We start from the raw sequence: 22523 nt of genomic DNA, 5'->3' as shown, positions 1-22523 counted from the left end.
CTGGAGTACAATCTGGGGGTCTATAAATGACCACCCCTGCTAGCGACAGCTGTGGATTGCCTTGAAAACAGAAGTACAGACCCTCAATTACTTTTATTGTGATGGGTGTAGAGGACATTAAGGTAAAGTTTTCCCTAAGAATGAGAGCCACCCCGCCACCCCTTCTGTCTCCCTCTCTATTAGAGAAGCTCATTTTGAAACCCAAAGGGATAGCCGAGTTGATAGAGGCTAGATTATCTTCTTTCAGCCATGTTTCTGTGAGAAATAATGCGTCCCACTCTGAATCCGTGAGCAGCAGCCATATATCATTTGCATGCCTGTGAAAGGATCTACAGTTCAGTAGGCCTGCCCGAAAAGTTGTTTTGGGGAGGCCGACGGCAGAGTTGGTCTTATGCTTTAAATTCAGATTAGCTGTCGTACAGACAGTGTCCGTTACCCAGCCACAATCTAGACACACCGAAGGCAGCTCAGCGCTTGCTAGGTTAGTTCTGGTTGACTTGCACTGCTTAGCCGTGTTCATTGCTCATTAATCGGACCTTGACCAGTAAGCCCTCTTAGTTTTCCTGAACTCACCGGCAGCATGTCTGGCGCTGGCCGCGATCCGGTCGCGGACGGGCGCAGACGGGCTTGCCTTTGGCGCTCCTTCGGCGCGCTCGCCCGCTGCGCTCGCCTGCTGCGCGGCCGGACCCTCATCTCCCTTTATGATAAAATACCGGAAGTGAGGCGAAAGGGGAGGAGTCGCGTCCCTCCGTTCAACCGGCACCAGCAGCCGTGACAGACTGGGGACCGACGATGGACAGGGTGAGGGAAAAGGGGATGTGCAAACTAAGCAAAGCACACACAGTAAAAAAACAGCAGCAAAGTTTTGTATTTAGGAACGGTTTCTTAAAATCAAAAAGCCCTCTTAAAAAAAAACTCTCTCCACCACCACAGCGCTCGCGCTACTCTCCTCTCGGAACTAAGGAAGATTTGGCCATTTAGTGACTTGGAACCTCCAGCACATTGCTAAATTAGTACAGGGGAGAGTGTTACAAGGGTGATCGGAGTCAATGAAAACAATATATAGTAGGACTTTTCATGAAAAAAATGGGGCAGACTTCTGTATACAAATATACACATATGGCCTCTATTACCCCTGAAATTACTGACAAGGTGATTCCCTTCCTCCCCGCACACTTCCATCGATGCAAGTTTGAACAGGTCAGATATGTATGCTACACAGGGTAAGATTGTAACCATACAATAGAGATCTGATTACAGGCATACCTCCCCTGTCCCCTCACTCCCACCACTCTCACCAACACCACCCATCCCTCCCAAAGCAGGTAAGCAGAGAAAATATTTGCTGATCTGACATTACAATTACTTTAAAGGGCTATAACCATTAAGTGGAAATCTCATAGTGGCCCCACGACAGTACAGTGGATGTGTGCATTAAAAATAGTGCCCGTGGCTAATTGCCAAGTCCTACATTGGAAAGTAGACCATGGTTTGCGGAACTTCCTACTAGCACACACATAGGACAGTGTTATGTAAACATTTTTGCAAACCATTAAAAATGAACATGGCACATTGATCAGGCCTTTCTCCGTTACCTATTTCAACCTTCCAATGATTCTTAGCGTCTCAAAGGTATCCTCTATGTATATATGTGTAACTTTAGCCGGAAAAGGATTGGTTGAGCCTGGGAAATAGGACTTTTGGCATGGGAGTTCTTCCTTCTCTACAGATTAGACTATGTGAGCAACATTTGAGCCTGACTTACTAGCATGGTCGTCAACCCCCTCAGCCTCAAATCTTCTCAGTTTCCTGCATGAATTGATTGCCGATGGCCTCAACTGGCCCATCCATCATCTCCCATAAAAATATTATTCAAATGTGTTGATCGAGTTAGAAAGTAGCTGGGCTCACCAAATAAATGCACTGGGTAAAGTTTTATTAAATAGTATGTCTATAAAGTCTTTGTGTTCCCCTAGATGGGCTGTTACCTTCTGAATTCAGCAATAACTATAGGTTTACAAGTGATTTTGACATTTAGCAATCAAATATATACTAAGTATCAGTAGCGGCTCCTCCACTGGGCGGAGGAGCGTTGCTTCACTACTTTCTCGTTGTGCGAGAAAGCCAAAACATAATATGGTAATGACATTTGGTTAATGACCATTTTATGTTTCTTTCCACATTGCTGGTGGGTGGGCAGAGCTACCCAGGCAGGAGTGGTTTGCCCGCTCCTGAGTACGCATGACTGGTTTGGTCAGCCCTATCTGGCCACCCAAACCAGTCATGCGTACTCTGCACTTCTACATGCAGGCTGCATTGCAGCCTACATGGAGAACATACAATCCCCTTTAGCCCCAGGCCGGGCGGCGGCCCGACCAATAACAACGCTTCACTGGAGCATTGTCATTGGCTTAGGGAAGGGGAGGGAGGCTGTCTGCTTACTGTTCCTGCTGAAAGCAGGAGCAGACCGAGCAGTGAAGAGGCAGGACGTGGGCCGGCAGAAAGGTTTTTTTTTAATTTTTTATTATTGAACCCCCCCCCCTCCCTTACCCTTTCCCCTTCCCTCACCAGTCCCCCCACCCCTTGTCCATTCCCCCTTCCCTTGCCCCCTCTTTCCTCGCCCGTCCCCCCTACTCTGCACGACCTGGCGCGCAACCTCCCCAACCATGAGCTAAGGATTGCACTCATTATCTTCCCAAGCATTTTAATCTACACTCTACATTCTTCGGGGTTTATGCCATCTAGAGATTATCTGCCGTTGGTTATGTGATGCATGCAATACAGTTTTTTTTAAACAAATAAACAAGTTTAAAAAAACAAAACTTAAATGCCAACTAATAATCATACATACAGATGCCATTTCTTTCATGAAGATTGACATTGTGACATTTTCGCATGCCATGACACATTGGTAAATCCATGATTTGGATAGGCTATGCTTAATCCTTATTTTTGTACAATAAACACAATCTGAACACACAGAGTGCATTTATATTGTGACATATTGTTTTCTCTGTTTGTAACCCGTTAGAATTATTTTTGTCTTTTTTTTTGTATTCATTTCTGTAGATGTCTTTTGAGTGTCTATTTATGTATTAAGCTGTATCTCAGGTGTCTATTGAAAACTGTCTTGGTGATGATCCTCATATTTGCAAAGGATCGAAATGTCGTCGATATTGCATGCAGACACCCTTTTTCTTTTTACTAAAATTGAATGGGCTGCATTGCTATTCTTTATATTGTGGCATAAATAGTACACTTTTAAGTCACATTTAAAACGCTTGCTTGCCTGAGCACACTATCATGTCACGTTTTTTCATATTAGTTACTATCCAAGACTAATGCCTTATTATTTGGGGACCGCTGTCTATTGAAAATAATATATATCCCAAGTCCCCATGTACCCGTGGGTTTCCCTTGTTTCCTGTAATATAAACCAATAATCACATCAGTGAAGGAGCAATTCAGGAAGCATTCGAAAATATCTGAGACCAGTGTTGCCATACACCGTAGCTAGACAATTGTGGGGAAAGAAGAAGAATGTATATATCAAAGTGATCAAATCGAGTAAAGGTGAACTGCTTCTAATTAATAAAGATAAACTAGAACAGTTTAGAAACCTCTATATAGCAATTTTATACTGGAGGTGGCAGTCTCAGCTCTTGACAAATACAACAGCTAACTGGAAGGAATCTCCCCTCAAACCTAGGGAATTAGAGAAAATCTAGCAGCCCCAATCATTAGCGACAGGATTCAACAACTAGTTAAAACTTTAAAGAAAAATAAAGGTGCAGGGCTGGATGACCTTATCAGAAACTTTTATAAGACATAGTTGATCATACTGACCCCCAAACTTGATGCTCTTTTCCACTACATAGCCAGCTAGGGCAAGACCACTCCCTTTATCCGAGAATCGATGATTGCAGTTATTCATAAATAGGGCAGGGAACGTAGTCAATCCTTGTGTTAGCCCATAGTACTCCTTAATATAGTTGCTAAACTCGATAAAAAATTGCGGCAGGTAGGCGAACGTAATTCCGGTATATGAAGCATGATTTAAAGAGATCCGGAACCATGGACCTGCTTCTTTTTTTTTTTTTTTACCGTGGACAGGACACGTAAATACAGTCATTGACATCAAAGTGTGGTCATTGCTGGCAATGGAGTAGCTGGCCAGCAATTTGGAGGGTCTCTACATCTGGTTTGAATGACAATGGGGTTCTCTGATGAAGCATTCGTCAAGAGTTTTCTTGACACTAGCACTTCCATTAAGATGGAGGGCATTTAGGGCCAGATGTAGGAAGCATAATACCGGTCGGTAACGGCCGAAATTACCGAATTCGGCCGTTACCGACCGGTATTAGGCTTTTCAGATGTAAGAGGCCACATTTCAGGATTCGGTAATTTACCGAATCGGTAATTTAAGAAATCTGTAAATTACCGAATTCTTAAAATACCAATTCGGTAAATTACCGAATCTGTAATGTAGGGAGCACTCAAGTGAGTGCTTCTTACATTTAAGGATTCGTTATTTACCACCAACTATTAGTTGTTGAGGAAAAATACGAATTCCTTTTAAAAAGCAATTTCTTGCTTTTTCTGCCATGTGACAGACATACATGCCCTTAGGGCATGTATGTGTGCCACATGTGCACCCATGCACTATTCAGGGGTGCAACAGGGTGTCAATGTGACACCCTGCCACCCTTGAAAGGGTTCCCCCTATTACCGATACAGTATTTACCGATTCGGTTCCCATTCATTCCTCTGGGCCTCCAGGCCCATAGGAATGAATGGGAATTATTGAATCAGTATTTACCGATTCGGTAAGTACCGAATCGGTAAATACCGATTCTTAATTACCTAATCTTACCGATTCGGTCATTTTTACCGAAAAATTATCTACATCCCATTTACCTATTCTTAAATACCGAATCGGTAAAATTCGGTATTTAAGAATAGGTAAATTGAGATTACCTACATCTGGCCCTTAGTCTCTTTTCGTAGGCATTGAGGAGATAAGGAAAATTGGCAAAGCTGCAATACAGAGAAATAGGGAAATTAAATATAAAGGCAAAATAGTACATTTCAGAAGCCCACAAAATCTGAATGGGGATTTTTTGGCAACAATAGATATGACAAAGTTTGACTTGGAGAGTTTTTGGGAAAGCAGACTGGCAGCAATTCGTGCTGCTGTGTTTTTCAGTAGTCCCTTTATACACTTGCTCACTCTGCAGTAGTATTAAAAAAACTATAAAACATGTTTAAAAATATTTTTGGGTCATAAAAACCTTAGGGAAATGTAAATGCTTTTTGCAGTGACACCTTTAGTAGGCACTGTAGTCGGCCCTTAGAATTTTGAATCATTTAACAATTTTGTAATTGTTAATGGATCTTCCCCCTTATTGAAGGGGATATAGAAAAATGTGAATTTGTACACTACACCAACAGTGGGTCAATGTTTCTTCCTTCAGAAAAGTAGTGATTTTTTCTCTTTTTATGTCATATCTGACATAACTGTGGATTACTACTCTGTATCTAACTGGTGATAATGACCGACACTGATGTAAGTAGTCACATTAGCTATGGGCTCTGATTGTATGCTGGTAAGAATACAGGTAGCATATTTACTTCTCTTTTTTGAAGCTTTTTTCACTAAAGTATGTTTTTGTGTGTTTGGTATTGTACCAGATGAGGACTCTAAGTAACATTACCTGCTTCTTTCATTTATCATACTATAGGGTAGATCCTGTCCCTCACGATGCTCCAAAGCCTCCAGGATACACTCGCTTTGTCTGTATTTCTGATACACATTCCAGAACGGATCCAATACAGATGCCATATGGAGATGTTATGATCCACGCAGGTGATTTTACTGAGCTTGGACTTCCTAGTGAAGTTAGAAAATTCAATGACTGGCTTGGTGAGTATGAGCATTGTGTGCAATTTCTTAATTTTCAATCATAGTTAATAACAAAAATAGCCCAAGCTTGGGCCTTTGAACCAAAATAGTACATGGCAATTTGAGACTCATCCCCTTGATGAATAGAAAATACTTAAGTCCTATTTGGCCCGGTTTAAGTTCTTTGTACATTCCAAAGCTTGGTCATCCTCCGCTTTTATAAATATGACAACTGTCTCCTGGTATCATGCTGTTAACTTAGTAGCCTGTTGTAGTTTGATTTGTCAATATTTTTTCCAGGAGAGAATTGAGGAACAGCTGAAGATTTATCAATAAGCTGGGATTTCCATTTGGGGCTCCTTTTTGGGGCCCCAGAACTTCTAAAGGGCCAGTAAAGATCATTTCCTTTCCAGAGCTTTTCCTTTCTAGAGCCTTGTTTGAAACAGCTCTTACGAATCTGGGGAGAGCAGGGTCACTGAATGATCTGGAAACATTTTCAACTCATTCATCATTTTAATTTTACCTTCATGGACATGCTGGTGAAATATCCAATATCAACAGGTCACTTGCTGAGGGACATCCTTCACAATTAAGGGGCTTAACTGTGAGATACTCATTGTTAAGTGGGTCATAATGGACGGACTCTGTGTTGTTGACTTTAACTTCAATAAATGATCAAAGTCAAGGAGTCACTGGCACAGACTCTTTAAGTCTCAGACGTCCACTCCATATCCTGTTCTGACTGCCTATTTGCCTGGGCCTGAATTCCAAATTAGGCTTATGCCAAAAACTAGGATAAGGCCCGGACTGCCAAATTTGCACTTCCCCACCTCAATTAGAGTCAGGGAATTCCTTGTTTTCTGATAGCAGACCCAAAGCCTGCTCTGACATACGAAACTCCTTCCCAGTGATCCCCCCTGTCACAGGACTGCTGAGTTAACTCTGTTGGAAGGTCAGCCTTGTTGACGGGAAGCTCTCCAACACTGGTTTTTACTGTTCTCTTTTGTGAGCAGAAAAATGTAAATGTGACCCTTAGCATTGAGAGAACTGCTACTGCTTCAGTAACATTGTTGTTTTGCTTTGTGTGGTTGTTTTTTGTGAAACAAAAGATATGCGGCATAGGCTACCATAAGAAGGCCATCCAGCTTGCATTGTATTTTTCCATTCTATGTGAAAATTCCAGCTTGCTATATCCCATTTCTTTACTTATTTTGTAAGAATGAGGAGAAAGAGCATTGTCATTAATGACCATAGGTGGGTATATTTCTCCTGTAGCAGTTATTTTGGTGGTTATCATATGTGATTATTGCCCTGGCTGCAAAATCTTTATGACTGTTGACAATACATCCTAATAAATCCTAATAATTTCTGAGGACCTAAGTTGATGGCAGAGGCTTATCTTGTTTACCACTGCAAAGCCCACCAACTACTACCAGGCCATGACTGAACCCATTTTCCCTTGGGCTCTGAAATACCTCAGAGAAAAATTATCTTATAAAATAAAAATTGCATGTTACCTAAATGTAGCAGGGGGTTGGTGCCCTTATGTCACCCAATACATTTGCGAAGCTCACCTTTGGGTTATTTATGGTTTAGTGGATGTAAGACTTCAACCTTTAACCAGTGGATGTTCCACTCTGCTGTACCATTTGCTTTATCCCCTCATTTAGAGATGGTAGCGCCACTTGATTTCTGATGGGTGAGCCTCAGCTGGTTCGGGTGACGGAAAAGTTAAGCTGAGACGTATAATTGCTGCTCTTGACTGCACGGCACCTTGGTCAACTAAAATGTCCATGAATAGACGCAAATCAGCTCCCTGGTTCAGTGAAGAGCTACGTACCGCTAAATCCATTTGCAAACAATTAGAAAGGTGCTGGAGGAAAGATTTCTCAGTCCTTTTGGAAGCAGAGTATAAAATTAGCCTCAAGCACTACCATTCGCTCATCAGGAAGGCGAAGTCAGCTTATTTTAATGTAAGGATCCAAACAGCAGAGAACTCTACAAAAGAGCTGTTCAAGGTCTTTAAAGAAATGTCCTCCTTGACATCCGCTGCAGCGCCCATTGTGGGCTCTGAGGAGTCTTGCAATCGAGTCGCTGAACATTTTGCTGATAAGGTGAAGAGGATTTATTCTTCTTTTCCTGATTTGGCTCGTAAGGGTAAAAGAGTGGAAAAGGAATCTGTGGATGTGTCTGAAAGGCAGTGTCTCTATGAATTCACTGTGCCCCCTCAGGACATTTTTAAAAAGATTGCTTTCTGATGGATACATCTGCCAGTGGATTCCTCACCTTGTGAATATCCCCCTGCGTCAGCAACATTCGGAAAGTCTTTTGTAGTTTCGCGCCGAGGTGGACGATGTCATAGAAGCACGGCATCGCGCACGGCTCCGCTGATGTCACCGACTCCATAATAGGCCCACGTCGGCGTGATGACATCAGTTCCCTTTTTTCCGCGTCGTCGACGCTAATGGTTTTTGAGGGATCCTCTGTAGCTTTGATAGTAACTTTGTTACTATTGTGGTTTTCTGTGTCTTTTCCAGTGTTTCTGTCTCTTGTCGTGATGTCGACTAAGAAGACTGGTTTCAAGCCGTGCGGTGAATGCGGGAAGATGATGTCAATCACGGACCCGCATGATGACTGTATATGGTGCCTGAGTTCGGATCATGACGTCCAGGGTTGTCATTCCTGTAGGAAGATGAATCCAAAAGCTCTTCGTGAATGTGAGGCGAAGCTCCTGGTTGCCAAATTAAAAGGTAAAGAAGCCAAGAAGAGTTCGAGGTCGCGATCGAGGCGGTCGAGGTCCCGGTCGAGGTCGGCTTCGAAATCGTCATCGGGGCATGCTTCCAGATCAACGAAAAAGAAACATAAGAAGAGGAAGCATGGATCAAGGCACCATTCAGGAAAGGAGTCGGATTTGAGAGCAAAGTCGCCTGGTAGACGGCATCGAAAGGATGTGGTATCTCCTTCTCTGGCACCGGATCCGGAAGGGGAGTCGCCGGAGCATTCACCGGCTCAGGTGTTGAATCCCTCTGTCTCGGTCTCCAGTTCGGGAGGAGGAAGAGGTTCCCGTTCCTCAGGGCTCGAGGACTCCGGCTCACCAACCCGAGGAACAAGAGGAGTCGATTCCGGTGCAGCCTCCTTGAGAGCAGCCGGTGGATTCGTATCCTCCTTATCCGGGTTCAGGACAGGACCCTTCGCAGTTCTTAAATGCCATGTATGGTGTTTATGCGAGAGCCATGTACCCCTCTGGAGCACCGGCTGGTCCCATGGGTCCGTTGGCATGCAATTTGAGAGTCCCCCAAGCTTATGCTCTGGCGCCGTTCTTGGCGTTTATGTCGGCGCCGACACCGCCTTGGCATCTCTCGGCGCCGCCGAAGTCATCAACGCCGGTTCCTGCGTCACCGGCTCCGGACCAACCTCGAGATCTTCGGCATGGTCTTCCGACTCAGAGTTCGACGCCGGCTCCGGCTCCGAATTTGACGGCGGCTCCGGCTCCTTTGGAGTTGATTCCGGATCCGACAACGTCGCTTCGGAAGGAGAGGTCGGAGCGTGAAGCCCAGCGCCTGTTGGAGGAGAAGAGCCACCTTCCCGGAGAGCTGGAAGCACGCCGAGATCAGCGCCCTCCTGAAGAAACCTACAGCCGACCCCACCGATCTCAAAAACTTCCGCCCCATCTCGCTCCTCCCTTTTCCTGCTAAAGTCATCGAGAAGATCGTCAACAGACAGCTGACCGCCTTCCTCGAGACGAACGGATCCCTCGACCCCTCGCAGTCCGGCTTCAGAGCCAACCACAGCACCGAGACCGCCCTCATCGCAGCCACCGACGACATCCGGACCCTGCTCGACAAGGGGGAAACAGTGGCCCTCATCCTCCTGGACCTCTCCGCTGTGTTCGACACGGTCTGCCACCGCACCCTAGTCCAGCGCCTCAGCAACATCGGTATCCAAGAGAAGGCACTGGAGTGGATCATCTCGTTCCTCGCCGGAAGAACACAAAGAGTCCGCCTCCCCCCGTTTCGCTCCGAGGCCACCGAAGTCATCTGCGGCGTCCCGCAAGGATCTTTACTCAGCCCCACCCTCTTCAACATCTACATGAAACCTCTCGCAGCCATCGCACGCCAGCACAACCTCAACATCATCTCTTACGCCGACGACACCCAGCTGATCCTCTCCCTCACCAGAGACCCCGACACCGCCAGAACCTGCCTACACGAAGGGATGAAAGACGTCGCCGAGTGGATGAAGGACAGCCGCCTGAAACTGAACTCGGACAAGACGGAAGTTCTCATCCTGGGATCTTCGCCCTCCGCCTGGGACGACTCCTGGTGGCCCCCAGCCCTGGGCACCGCACCCAAGCCAACCGACCACGCACGCAACCTGGGCTTCATCCTGGACCCCTCCCTCTCGATGACCAGACAAGTCAACGCCGTCTCCTCATCGTGCTTCAACACCCTGCGTATGCTTCGCAAGATCTTCCGCTGGATCCCGACCGAGACCAGGAAGACTGTCACCCAGACACTCGTCACCAGCCGACTGGACTACGGAAACGCCCTCTACGCCGGAACCACAGCCTAGCTACAGAAAAGACTCCAGGTCATCCAGAACGCCTCCGCCCGACTCATCCTGGATGTCCCCCGACGCAGCCACATCTCCATCCACCTGAGGAACCTGCACTGGCTCCCCGTCGACAAGAGGATCACGTTCCGGCTCCTCACCCACGCACACAAGTCTCTCCACGACCTGGGCCCCAAGTACCTCAACGACCGCCTGACCTTCTACACGCCCACCCGCCAGCTACGGTCCACCAGCCTCGCCCTCGCAGCCATACCACGCATCCGAAGAGCCACCGCCGGAGGAAGATCCTTCTCTTACCTGGCTGCCAAGACTTGGAACTCCCTCCCCATCCACCTTCGGCTGACACAGGACCATCTCGCCTCAGGAAACAACTCAAGACCTGGCTGTTCGAGCAGTAGCATACCCCTCCCCCCAAGCACCTTGAGACCCTCCCGGGTGAGTAGTGCGCTATACAAATGGCATGATTGATTGATTGATTGAGGAGATATAGGGAAGCTGAGTTTGAAGAGGGTGAGCTTCAAGAATCAGAGGATTATTTTGATGATTTAAGAGAGGCAAGTGGGCTGGAACTGTCCCTTGATTGGGATTTAGCCTCGGTGTTGGATGCTCCTTCTAAAGATGTGGCTCCCTACCATGTGGTTATTAAGAAAGCAGCGGATCTGTTAATTTTGACTCTGCCCACTGTGGAGTATAAATCAAACATTTTGACTGAAGTCCTCCAACCTACTCATCTGTCGTGGAACCTATGCTTCCTTTTACTGATGCTTTAACGGATCCTATGCTGGAGGTGTGGAGTAGGCCTCTTATGACTCCTGTGGTTTCTAAGGCCGTTGCAAGGCGTTATAGAGTGGCTCCTGGGACCCAGACTTTTTGTCCTCTCATCCTTTGCCAGAGAGTTTAGTGGTACAGGCAGCCTGCTCTAAAAGATCTGCAGGTGCTTTTCCCCAGGTTCCTGGTGATAAGAATTCAAAAAAGCAGGACCAGGGGGAGGAGCCACGCTAGCAACCAAGATGGCCGCTTAAGCTACCGGTTCCGCCGACCTCCGTCTTTAGCTGGATAATCCTGTCATATATCCTGATTTCACGCCCGACCTCCTTGTGGTTGAAGCACCGCAGAGCCTGATGGTGCAATCCCGGGACTTTTACCGGCTCGATTGACGGAGTTATATCGTGTTTCATCTCACGGCCTAGCTAAGCTTGTAAGCCGGGGACTCGAGTACTGGCCCAGCCGGGTTTCAGTTGAATAACATCGGCCGTGGGACTCAGGCAGGGTCCGGTCTCTCGTTGCGGAGGTTCTCCTTGCCCGATTTGGATGGCGGTCATGTGGTCTGGCTGACAATGAAGGAGTGGTGACAAGAAATGTCTGTAGCTGTGAGCGGGGGGTTACCGTCCCGGAGACCCGGTCTGCGCCTCCCGGGTTCGACGGGTTGGGGTCCTTGCTCGCGGTAGCGGAGTACAGATCGCTGAATTGACAAGTCGCCCTCCGCACCGTCTGCTTCGCTCTTGCCTGCCCCCCCGGAGCACTCCGACCCTCTGGGGTAAAAGAGTTAGCTTGAAATCGAACGAGAGGAGATGGATCGGACGGAGTGTGTACCATCGCTGAGGACTGTATTGGCCGCCATCGCAACACTTCACTCGCAAGTGGAAACCATTGTCTACAAAATTATTGTCGTAATTGAGACTGGGAGTTTGAGACCGGACTCTGATCCTTTGCAAGACCTGAAACTAATTGAGTCCCCCATGACGCACATCTTAACGGTGGAAGAGGGCCCCGTGCAGAAAGAAGACTTGTCGCCCTCGGTCAGCGTTCGAGTAAATGCTTGCGAACTCGAGATTTTGGACAGATCACTACACCCAACAGTGCTACCGATTGAGGTGGAACCACTCGATCCTCCACTCCTGGATACCTCCATTATTGACTTTTGGATTGAATTAAGATCTTTTTCCTCCCAGGCAGTTTCAAAACGTTTCTGGAGGGAGCACTATCGAGACTAACTGTTGGCGGAGGAACATTTCTGCGAGTTGGGAGTTCTCATTGACCTAACATTTTTTACTTGTTCCAGTTGCAACTTTTTTGAACTCCTCGGACACCTTGACTCTCCTGTTAATGTGGTGGTTCTACCGGTAGGAGTTCGCAGGAAAGATCGGAAGGGCCAGGGATGAGCTATACAGTCTGGGTCCGATATTATGACTTCAATGGACACGGGATTTTCTACCATTATTGATGCGGGAGGCTGGGCAGTATTTACAACATCCCCTGTTTGTTTTTGCCAGTAACTCCTAATAGTTTTTTTGATTATACTTGGCAGGGGTCGTTTGCTTCTGGCGGGGGGAGTGGGGGCAGACCGGGAGCCTGTATGAAGATTTCCTCCTCCACTTTCCTATTTTTGGTAGTTAGTTAGATGGGGCGACAGGCACACTGCTAGTTGGGGTTAGGCGACAGCCATATGCAGGCGTGCAGGGTGGGGGGAGGGGTGTTTTTGTGTTGTCTTTGTTTTGTTTCTATGTTTCAGAATCCGATGCATATCCTGATTTTGGGTGCCTTCCTGAGGGGTTATATTGATTGGTGGGTGGACGGCCCTAGGGCTGGTTGTGTTTATAGATCTTTCATAATGTCTTATCTTTAAATGCTGCAAACGGGTAGCGATCGTTGTTTTGCTCACGGTTCTATCTTGTTCCGCCCGCCTGCCATTCGAACTTTCCATAATTTTTTTTTTTTAAATCCTGTTTCTAAGGGTGGTGAACTTGTGAACAATGTCGTAATGGTTGGACTGATATTTATTGTGTATTATCGTTCGCACGCCGTTTTATCTTGATATTCAGCTTTCACCTTGTGGATTTTCCGTACGCTACTGACCATTTGTTTGTATAACTGTTGCTTAATCCGCGATGTAAGCCATATGCCAATGTTTTTTTCTTGTTTTTTCATTAATAAAAAAAATAACTAGCAAAAAAATAAAAAAAATAAAAAAAGCAGGACCAATCTGCGAAGAAAGTTTTTTCATCAGCAAGTATGGCCCTCGAATCTACGAATGCTACTTGCCTCCCTGGGTTGTTATATCCATGCCTTGATGGATACTGTAAAGCAATTGACCCCTAAACTTCCTGAAGTGGACAGAATTTTTTTTAATGAGGTGCTTTCTGACACTCAGGCTGCTGCTCGGCAGGTCATACAGAGCGGAATGGACACAGCAGATTCTGAGGCTAGGGTCATGGGGTCTTCGATTGCCACCAGAAGAGCTGCCTGGTTGAAGACTTCCGAGTTCTCTGCAGATGTTCAGGCTGCTTTAATGGATTTGCACTTTGATGGCTCAGGCCTTTTTGGTAAAAAGGCTGATGCTGCATTGGAGAGGTTCAAAGACAGCAGGGCAACAGCCAGGTCTTTGGGTTTGCAAACTAGAGGATCTGTGGGCAAAAGGTATAGGGGCTTTGGAAGATCTTCTTTTCGTCCCTACAAGCAGTCACAACAGCAACAGCAGCAGCAACAAAATCCGTTGTATAAATCCTTCATGAGCAGACAAAGAGCTCGTCCTTGGGGACGTCAGGCATCCTCCTCCTCCTCTTCCTCTTCCCACCCCCCTCCTACAACAGCAAAGCAGCCCTAGATCCGCCATTCTGGATCATGCGGGTCCTGTGGGGGGCCGGCTTACCTATTTTTTACGGGATTGGGAATCGGTAACATCAGACCTTTGGGTTCTCAATCTCGTAGAGAGTGGGTATGCTCTTCCCTTGCACTGTTGAGAAAAGGTGCAATAGAGGTGGTTCCGGAGCAGGAAAGGGGTCAGGGATGCTACTCCCGGTATTTCCTGATCCCCAAGAAGGATGACAGACTTCGTCCAATTCTGGATCTCAGGATCTTGAACCTTTACCTGAAGCAGGAGAAGTTCTCACCCTTGCACAGGTTCTTAAAACGCTGCTGGAAGAAGACTGGATGGTGTCGATCGACTGACAGGATGCTTATTTCCATATCCCCATTCTGAAGTCGCACAGGAAGTATCTCCGTTTCACGGTGGGTTCGCAACATTACCAGTTTGCGGTCCTTCCGTTTGGTCTTACTACTGCGCCTCGAGTCTTCACCAAGGTGATGGCTGTTGTGGCGGCACATCTCAGAAAGTCGGGGATACCGGTATTCCCTTATTTGAACGATTGGCTGATCAAAGCGGAATCTCCAGAGAAGGTGCCCCATCATCTGCAGGTTCCAACTCAGTTGTTGTACAGGTTGGGTTTTTCGATAAATGTACCCAAATCTCACCTGGTGCCCTCCCAGCGCAACCTGTTCATAGGTGTGGTACTGGATACAACTGTATGTCGGGCATTTCCTCCTCCACAACGAATTCGCGACATACAGGAAATGATTCCTTTATTTCACAATGGAGCGGGCGTTCCAGTCCTGAAGGTCCTTCGTCTGCTCGGTCTGATGGCTTCCTGCATTCTGCTGGTCAACCATGCACGCTGGCACATGAGGGCACTCCAGTGATGCCTCCGCAGGCAGTGGTATCAACTCAACGGAGATCTCAGGGAGTCGATCAGGATCTCCAGAGAAACTGCAGCGGATCTGTCTTGGTGGAGCGTGGAGGGCAATCTGTCTCAAGGAAAGCCCTTCCATTTACCTCCATCGGTGGCCACGGTGATTACGGATGCATCCACTCTAGGGTGGGGTGCTCATCTGGGGAATCTGGAGATCCATGGTCTTTGGTCTCCAGAGGAAAGGTTGCTTCATATCAACCTTCTAGAGTTGTGGGCGATATGTCTGGCGCTCAAGGCCTTCCTCCCTTCGCTTCGCGGTCAGTTGGTTGAAGTCCTGACGGACAACACTACCGCGATGTGATATGTCAACAAGCAGGGAGGAGTGGGGGCGCAGTTTCTCTGCAGAGGGGCTCTGCGTCTCTGGTCCTGGGTTCATGACCATCAGATTTGTCTGTTGGCAAACCATCTGGCTGGAGTTCTGAACGTATGTGCGGACAGTCTCAGTCAGCAGTTCTCAGCTGACCACGAGTGGAGGCTTCATTCAGAGGTAGTTCGTTACGTCTTTCAGACATGGGGAAATCCTCGGGTGGACCTGTTCGCCACTCACGAGAACGCTCACTGCCCGTCATTCTGCAGTCCCCAGTATCCGATGCAGGGAGCGTTGGGGATGCATTTCAGTTGAGTTGGGACTCAAGACTCCTTTACGCGTTTCCTCCCATACCCTTGATTCCTCGGGTTCTGAGGAAGATTCGCCAAGACCGGGCCCAAGTTATATTGATCGCCCCAGATTGACCAAGAAGGGTGTGGTACACGGATCTTCTCCACCTCTTCACGTGCCAGCCACTCAGTCTCCCTCTCAGGGCAGATCTCCTCTCTCAGATGGAGGGGCAGGTTCTACATCCCCACCTCCAGACCTTACACCTTCATGCCTGGAGATTGAATGGGGCAACCTGAATTCTTTTTCTGTCTCACATAATGTGGTGGATGTCATTTTATCGGCCAGGCGTCATTCCACCAAATCTATTTATTCTTATAGATGGACTAAGTTTGTTTCTTGGTGTGCAGAGAAGTCCGTGGACCCTTTGAAGGCTAAATTGTCTGATATTCTTCAATTTGCACTCTCTTTGGCGCAGCAAGGTTTGGCTGTGGCTATGGTTAAGGGTTATCTTTCGGCTTTGTCGGCTTTTCTCTGTCTGCCGAATCAGCCATCCTTATTCCTCCTACTCCCTTTATTGTGCCTCAATGGGACTTGAACCTTGTGCTTACTTTTTTAATGGATTCGCCATTTGAACCTTTGCATAAGTGTCCCTTGAGATTGTTGTCTTTTAAAACGGTCTTCCTGATTGCGATTACCTCGGCAAGGAGGGTAAGTGAGCTTCAAGCTCTTAGTTCAAAGCACCCATTCTTGACCATTCATGCGGAACGAATGGTACTCAGGACCAGGGCTGCTTTTCTGCCTAAGGTGGTAACTCCTTTCCATCTGGGGCAGTCCATTACCCTTCCTACCTTTTATCCTCCCCCTCACCCTTCCAAGGAGGAGGAGAGACTTCATCGCCTGGACCCTAAGAGGGCGGTGAGCTTCTACCTGGACAGGACCAGAGAGTTCAGAGTGGATGATCAGCTCTTTGTGGGCTTCGTTGGTGCCAGAAGAGGCAAGGCAGCGCACACTGTCGAGATGGATTGTCTTGTGCATCAGGATATGCTACTCTCTGGCGGGTAACGAACCTCCTGAAGGTTTGAGAGCTCATTCTACTAGAGCAAGGTCTACTACATCTGCTCTGTCTAGGGGTGTGCCTGTAGAGGACATTTGCAGAGCGGCGACTTGGGCTTCCCTCCACACTTTCGCGAAACATTACTGCTTGGATTCCGAAGTGAGGAGGGACGGCCACTTTGCGCGTTCTGTCCTCCAGGATTTTCTGGTATAGGGGAGTGGACACCCTCCTCCGGGAGTGGGGACTGCTGTGGGACTCTATTCACAAGGTGAGGAATCCACTGGCAGATGTATCCATCAGCAGAACAAGTTACTTACCTTCGGTAATGCTTTTTCTGGTGGATACAGTATCTGCCTGTGGATTCCTCACTGACCCACCCGCCTCCTCGTTGTCCACTCTTCTATACCTGATTTTCTGTAATGTTAATATTTTATTGTCAAAGGAAATGTGTTATTATAATTGCTTTCCTGCATGGACTACACACTGCGTGTGTTGTTTTGATTATTTGTTGCTATGTACTTGGTGTGTATATCTACTGTTGTTGATCCGTCCGTGTGCCTCGAAGGCACGTAAAAAAGGGGGAACTGATGTCATCACGCCGACATGGGCCATTATGGAGTCGGTGACATCAGCGGAGCCGCGCGCGATGCCGTGCTTCTATGATGTCGTCCACGTCGGCGCGAAGCTATAAAATTATTTCCGAATGTTGCTGACGCAGGGGGATATTCACAAGGTGAGGAATCCACAGGCAGATACTGTATCCACCAGAAAAAGCATTACCGAAGGTAAGTAACTTGTTCATTAGCATCAAGTCGGGTTCGCCCCGGGACCTGGCCACCCCCAGGGTCCTTAGAGGGAGTATTGACGCACTCAAGCCTTTTATGAGACACCTTTTAGAATTGTCTTTTATCTCAGGAGTGGTTCCGGAAATGTGGAAGGAGGCGGTGGTACTTCCTTTACAGAAGAAGACCCATGTTAGTACTGACCAACTTGACAACTTGCGCCCCAGATCGTGAATACACAGCTCACTGCACATATTTGTTCCAACAACCTTCTTCATCCTTCCCAGTCTGGTTTTCGGGCTTTTCGCTCCACGGAATCTGCCCTGCTGTACTCTACCGAGACCATCCAGAAGAATGTGGACGAAGAACAAACAGGGGCCTTCTTTTAGATCTAAGTGCCGCGTTCGACACTGTTGCCCACCATACCTTGCTTCATGGTCTAGAGACTGGGGGTGTAGCTGGCGGAGCACTAAAATGGATGGAATCCTTTTTATCTGAGCGTAGTTTTTCAGTCAGGCAGGGCAGCTATTACTCTAGAAACATCAAGCTGACCCAGGGGGTGTCTCAGGGCTCTATATTGAGCCCAACACTGTTCAATCTCTATGTCGCCCACCCTGGCTAAAATCTCGGATACATTTGGGATCAATGCCCTGTCCTATGCTGATGACACCCAGCTAGTAGTCTCTCTAACTCAAGCCCGGGTCGTAGCTGCCCCCAACTTTGTATCCTGCCTTCAAGAACCAGCTGAATGGATGGCAAATAACTGCCTACGGTTGAATGGCAGCAAGACGGAGGTGTTAGTGATAGGGAAGGCTCCATCAGTATGGGCCTCTGCATGGTGGCCCCAGTCATTGGGCCCGACTCCCACACCTTGTGAACAAGCTAAAAACCTTGGGTTTTGGGTGGATAACAAGCTGTCTTTTGATTACCATACCAGGCGAGTGGCAGGTGCCTGTTTTGGCATTTTAAGGAGTCTACGGAAAACCCTTGATGCCCTCCCCACTGAATCTAGAAAAATTTGTGTTCATGCATTGGTAACCTCTCGCCTAGATTATGGCAATCTGTATCTGGGTGCAACTGCCAGATGCTAGCAGCATTTGCAGTGCATCCAGAATGCAGCAGCAAGATTAGTTCTCATGCTCCCGAAGCGGGCCTCAGCTACTGGTGCGATGGCCTCGCTACACTGGCTTCCCATTCGGGGGAGAGTAAAGTTCAAGGCTTTGTGTGTGAGCCATCGGATTTTACAAAGAAAGGGGCCCAAATACCTGCACGATTTTCTAACTCCTTACATACCGACTAGACTGTTTAGGTCCAGCGGGATAGGTAAGGTGTTTGTTCCCAGAATCAAGAGAGCCCGGATGGGTGGGCGCTCGTTTCGTTACCTTGCTGCCCAGTTGTGGAACACGCTCCCTCAGGCACTCCGGCTGGAGTGCTCTGAGTCGGTCTTCCGGAAAGGTCTGTAGATGCATCTATTTCCTGCTTTTTAAATTGTTTTGTTGGTTTGAGCTGTTGTTTCTTTCTGCTACCGTAGCGCGGGGACACACTGGCCTCAGTGTAACCAGACGTTTTACAAATGTAACTATTATTAATATTATTAGGACTGGCATTACCCAATATCTTTTGATTTTACTAAAATAATATGTATAATATATATACTTAAAGGAGCTTTCGCCCCCTCTCTTCACCAATTGGACTGTTGTGTTATTTCCATTTTGCCTCCACCCACTACAGCATTCAGCACGGGCCAATGGGTCATCCTACTTAAGCCTCTAGTTAATGTTACTTTGAGTAACTGCATTTTGCTCTTTCATAGATTGGACATGTGCACACAACCCTTTTAGGGACAGTGTCGCCTGATGTGACACTCGGACACATTTGAAGTAAGCGCAAGGCACATTCCAGCTTTATCAGTTTCTTCCTCCTTCCAATGCGGGTGTAAATTTCTTTTTAAACTGGAAAACCAAACTTTATCCTATTAGATTTGCAGGACATTTGTAACACATCTTTTAAAATATAAGTGGGGTTTATCCAGTATGTTATACTGTGCATTTTTCCTTCCTTCATTCCATCTTATTTCTTTACTTTTTCCTCTTCTTTTTGCTTTCTTTTTCCCTTCTTTATTTTTGCTGTCTGTTCCTTTTTCCTTTTTTCTTTCCCCTTCTTTTATTCCTTTTGACTTCTTTCGTCCCTTTTATTCTGTTTTTTTGTTCCTTATTTCTTTTTTATTCCTTTTTACTGCTTTTGTTCTTTTTTGTTCACTCTTTAGTTTTTTCTTTTTTAGCTTTTCTTTCATTTCTTTTTTCCTTCTATCTTTTCTTCTTTCCTTCCTTAGTTACCTTTTCCTTCTTTTTTCTTTTTTGCCTTATTACTATTTTTATTCTTTCTTTCGTCATTACATTTTGTTTTATTTCTTTCTATCTTTTTCTTTTTGCCTTCTTTCTTTTTTAACATCTTTGCTTCTCTCTTTACTTTCTTTTTGCCTTTCCTACTTTCTTTCATTCTTTATTTCTTTTTTCTTCTTTCCTCTGTTCTTTCTTTTTTGCCTTATTTCCTTTGTTCTTTCTTTTTTGCATTGGTTATTTAATTTCTGTCCTTTATTGCCTTCTTCTTTCTTTCTTTCTTTCTTTCTTCCTTCATTGTTACTTGTTTGCTTTTCCTTCCCTCCTTAGTTCTTTCTTTTTTGCCTTTTTTCAGTTTTCTTTCTTTTTACCTTGTTTCCTTTTTTCTTTCTTTTTTGCATTGTTTATTTCTTTTATTTTTTTCTTTATTTTTCCTTCTTTTGTTCTTTTTTGCCTTTCTCTTTCTTTCCATCTTTCTTTCTTTTTTCCTTCTTCGCCTTCTTGACTTTTTTTCTTTCTTTTTGCCTTTTCTTTCTTTTTTGCATTGTTTATTTCTTTTCCTTCTTTTTTCTTTTATCCTTTCTTTCTTTTATGCATTTCCTCTTTCCTTCTGTCTTTATTTCTTTTTTTCCTTTACTCTGTTATTTCTTTTTTGTCTTCTTTCCTTTTTCCTATTTTTTGCACTGTTTATTTCATTTCTGTATTTTTCTTTTTTCCTCCTTCCTTTCTTTCTTTTTTAACTCCCCTTCTTTATTTTTTGTCTTTTACCTTTCTTTATTTCTTTCCTACTTTCGTCCTTTCTTCCTTGTTTGCCTTCCTTCTTTCCTTCCCGTGTATCCCACTTTCTTGCTTCCTTTCTTTATTGCCTTCTGTCCCAAAGGTGAGGCAAGCAGCAAATGCCAGACCAATAACTTTTTTAGGTCTGTATTAGCCAAGACCTTTTGATTTTACTAAAAGTATGTATAACATAGTTACTTATAGAGTTTTTCAGTTCATCCATTAATCCATGACTGTGTCATTCATATGTTTCCATCACCTACTCTCACATGCATCAAGGGGCAATGTAGCCCACTGTAGCCATTGACTGACTTCACTGTGTTACAGCATTCTGCCCTTGCACAAAATGATAGTTAATTTCAGTGCTGGGTGTACTATCGTAGTGTATACTTTTTGAGACCAGAAAAACACTTTTGCCAATTTTGGCAGCTTCCCAAACATTAAAGTTTTGCAAAAACCTGACAAAAGAATTGCAAAAAGGCTGGCGGTCAACGCCTGACCTATTGGCTTTGCCACTGCTTGTGTACCTTGTGACTTGGTCTACTTTTTGGATCTCAGAGTCCTCCAGTATGGTATGGTTAGAAACTAAAGACAGTGAGGGTCCCTCAAAGTCAGATATGTTGTTATGAAGCTCGCGCTGAATCCGCCTAGGAGAATCCCACCTGTGGAATCCTAGGAACTTAGTCCTGGTCCTTTGTAGAATACAATTAATAACTTTCACTTTTTTGTTTTTAATTTACTGGAAAAGTACCTCCTGGTCGCACATGCAGCCCCCACGTCACACAGGCCTCTATGTGCTATGTCTGTCACTGGCCAGGGGATCCTTCAGGATCCATTCATCAGTGGTCAAATGGGCTTTGTTGGAGTCAAGAGTTTGTCTCCTTTATGTGTCCCTAGAGCACGTAACTACATGCCAACTCCTTAACCCTTGGAGAGCAGTTCCAGTCCTTGTGTGCCAGCAAGATTCAGGAGTCTTATGGATACTAAACCCTTCGGTGGTACCCCTGAATATTGACTGACACATTTTTGTGTCAATAGGTGAAACAAACCAGCCATCCCTACTGATTGGGGTCTGATGAATTGTATGAACCATCATGTATAATGTCATCTAGTGTATCCTCACTATGTTTGGTATAATTTCGCCCCCGCAAAGTGTGTGAGTGAAGGAATCCGAGGTGTGTTCAGGTCCTTCATCTTGTTTAGTCCAAGACAGGAAGTCTGTTGCACTGTGTTGTTAAGGAAGATCATTTGCTGTGGTATGAGGCATGCTCTAAATAGCCTCAGCGTCCTGAACTTGCTAGTCTCTAGTCCCCCCCCCCATACAGATTTTGTGTCTGTGGTGTCCCTCCAAAAGTGAAAATCCTGTAAAGACAGCTGGGAAATAAAGGAAGCAGAAGATGTATGTTTGGTGTTAGTTAGCATATTATTCTTTGCAGTTGTAGGTCCAAGCTTATAATACAAAGAGTTCGGGTCTGAAGTGTTAAACCCAGAAAAATAAGCAAACTTTTGTGCAAACATTTGTGAACTACCTTTAGGTGGTGTTGGGCAACATTCCCATTGATGATAAGATAAAATATATAGTGGATACTTGCTTTGTGCAGGAAATGATGAGCATAGTGTTGGTAAGAATACATGGTGTCAAAATCAGATGTATTATCATAGAACTCATTTTATTTGTTCTGTTTATTGAAAGTTTTGAATAGAAAAACAGTATGCATTCATAGGAATTATCATGTGAGGACAGTGGGCAGATTACTAAATCCAACATATAAATCAGTGTTTCAATGGCTCAATTACATCATCATTATTATTTATGACTGATAAAAGTTATTAACATTTTCCACTGGTCACTGAACATACTCCCACCTCTAGCATGACTGTTTAATCCCGTTGCAGTACAGTATAACTTAACTATGTGCGTACAAATCAATTACATTTGTATAACAAGTATTGCTTCACTCCACCATATCACA

The 22523-nt window shown here is 45.7% G+C and overlaps 1 protein-coding gene across 5 annotated transcripts in view; it reads left to right on the top strand.

Moving 5' to 3' along the window:
• The window catches only part of MPPED1 (metallophosphoesterase domain containing 1), an 881293-nt gene that overhangs the window by 246415 nt on the left and 612355 nt on the right, over window positions 1–22523 (top strand). For all 5 annotated transcript variants that reach the window (XM_078673877.1, XM_078673876.1, XM_078673875.1 and 2 more), the window contains one exon: window positions 5742–5923. In XM_078673877.1, the coding sequence (XP_078530003.1) occupies window positions 5742–5923 (182 nt within the window). The remainder of the gene's footprint in view (window positions 1–5741; window positions 5924–22523) is intronic.

This window comes from Lissotriton helveticus, chromosome 1_1 (genome assembly GCF_964261635.1).
Source record: "Lissotriton helveticus chromosome 1_1, aLisHel1.1, whole genome shotgun sequence".
Taxonomy (NCBI): Eukaryota; Metazoa; Chordata; class Amphibia; order Caudata; family Salamandridae; genus Lissotriton; species Lissotriton helveticus.
Note: the sequence above shows the minus strand (reverse complement) of the source record. Positions and strands in the feature narration are given on the sequence as shown.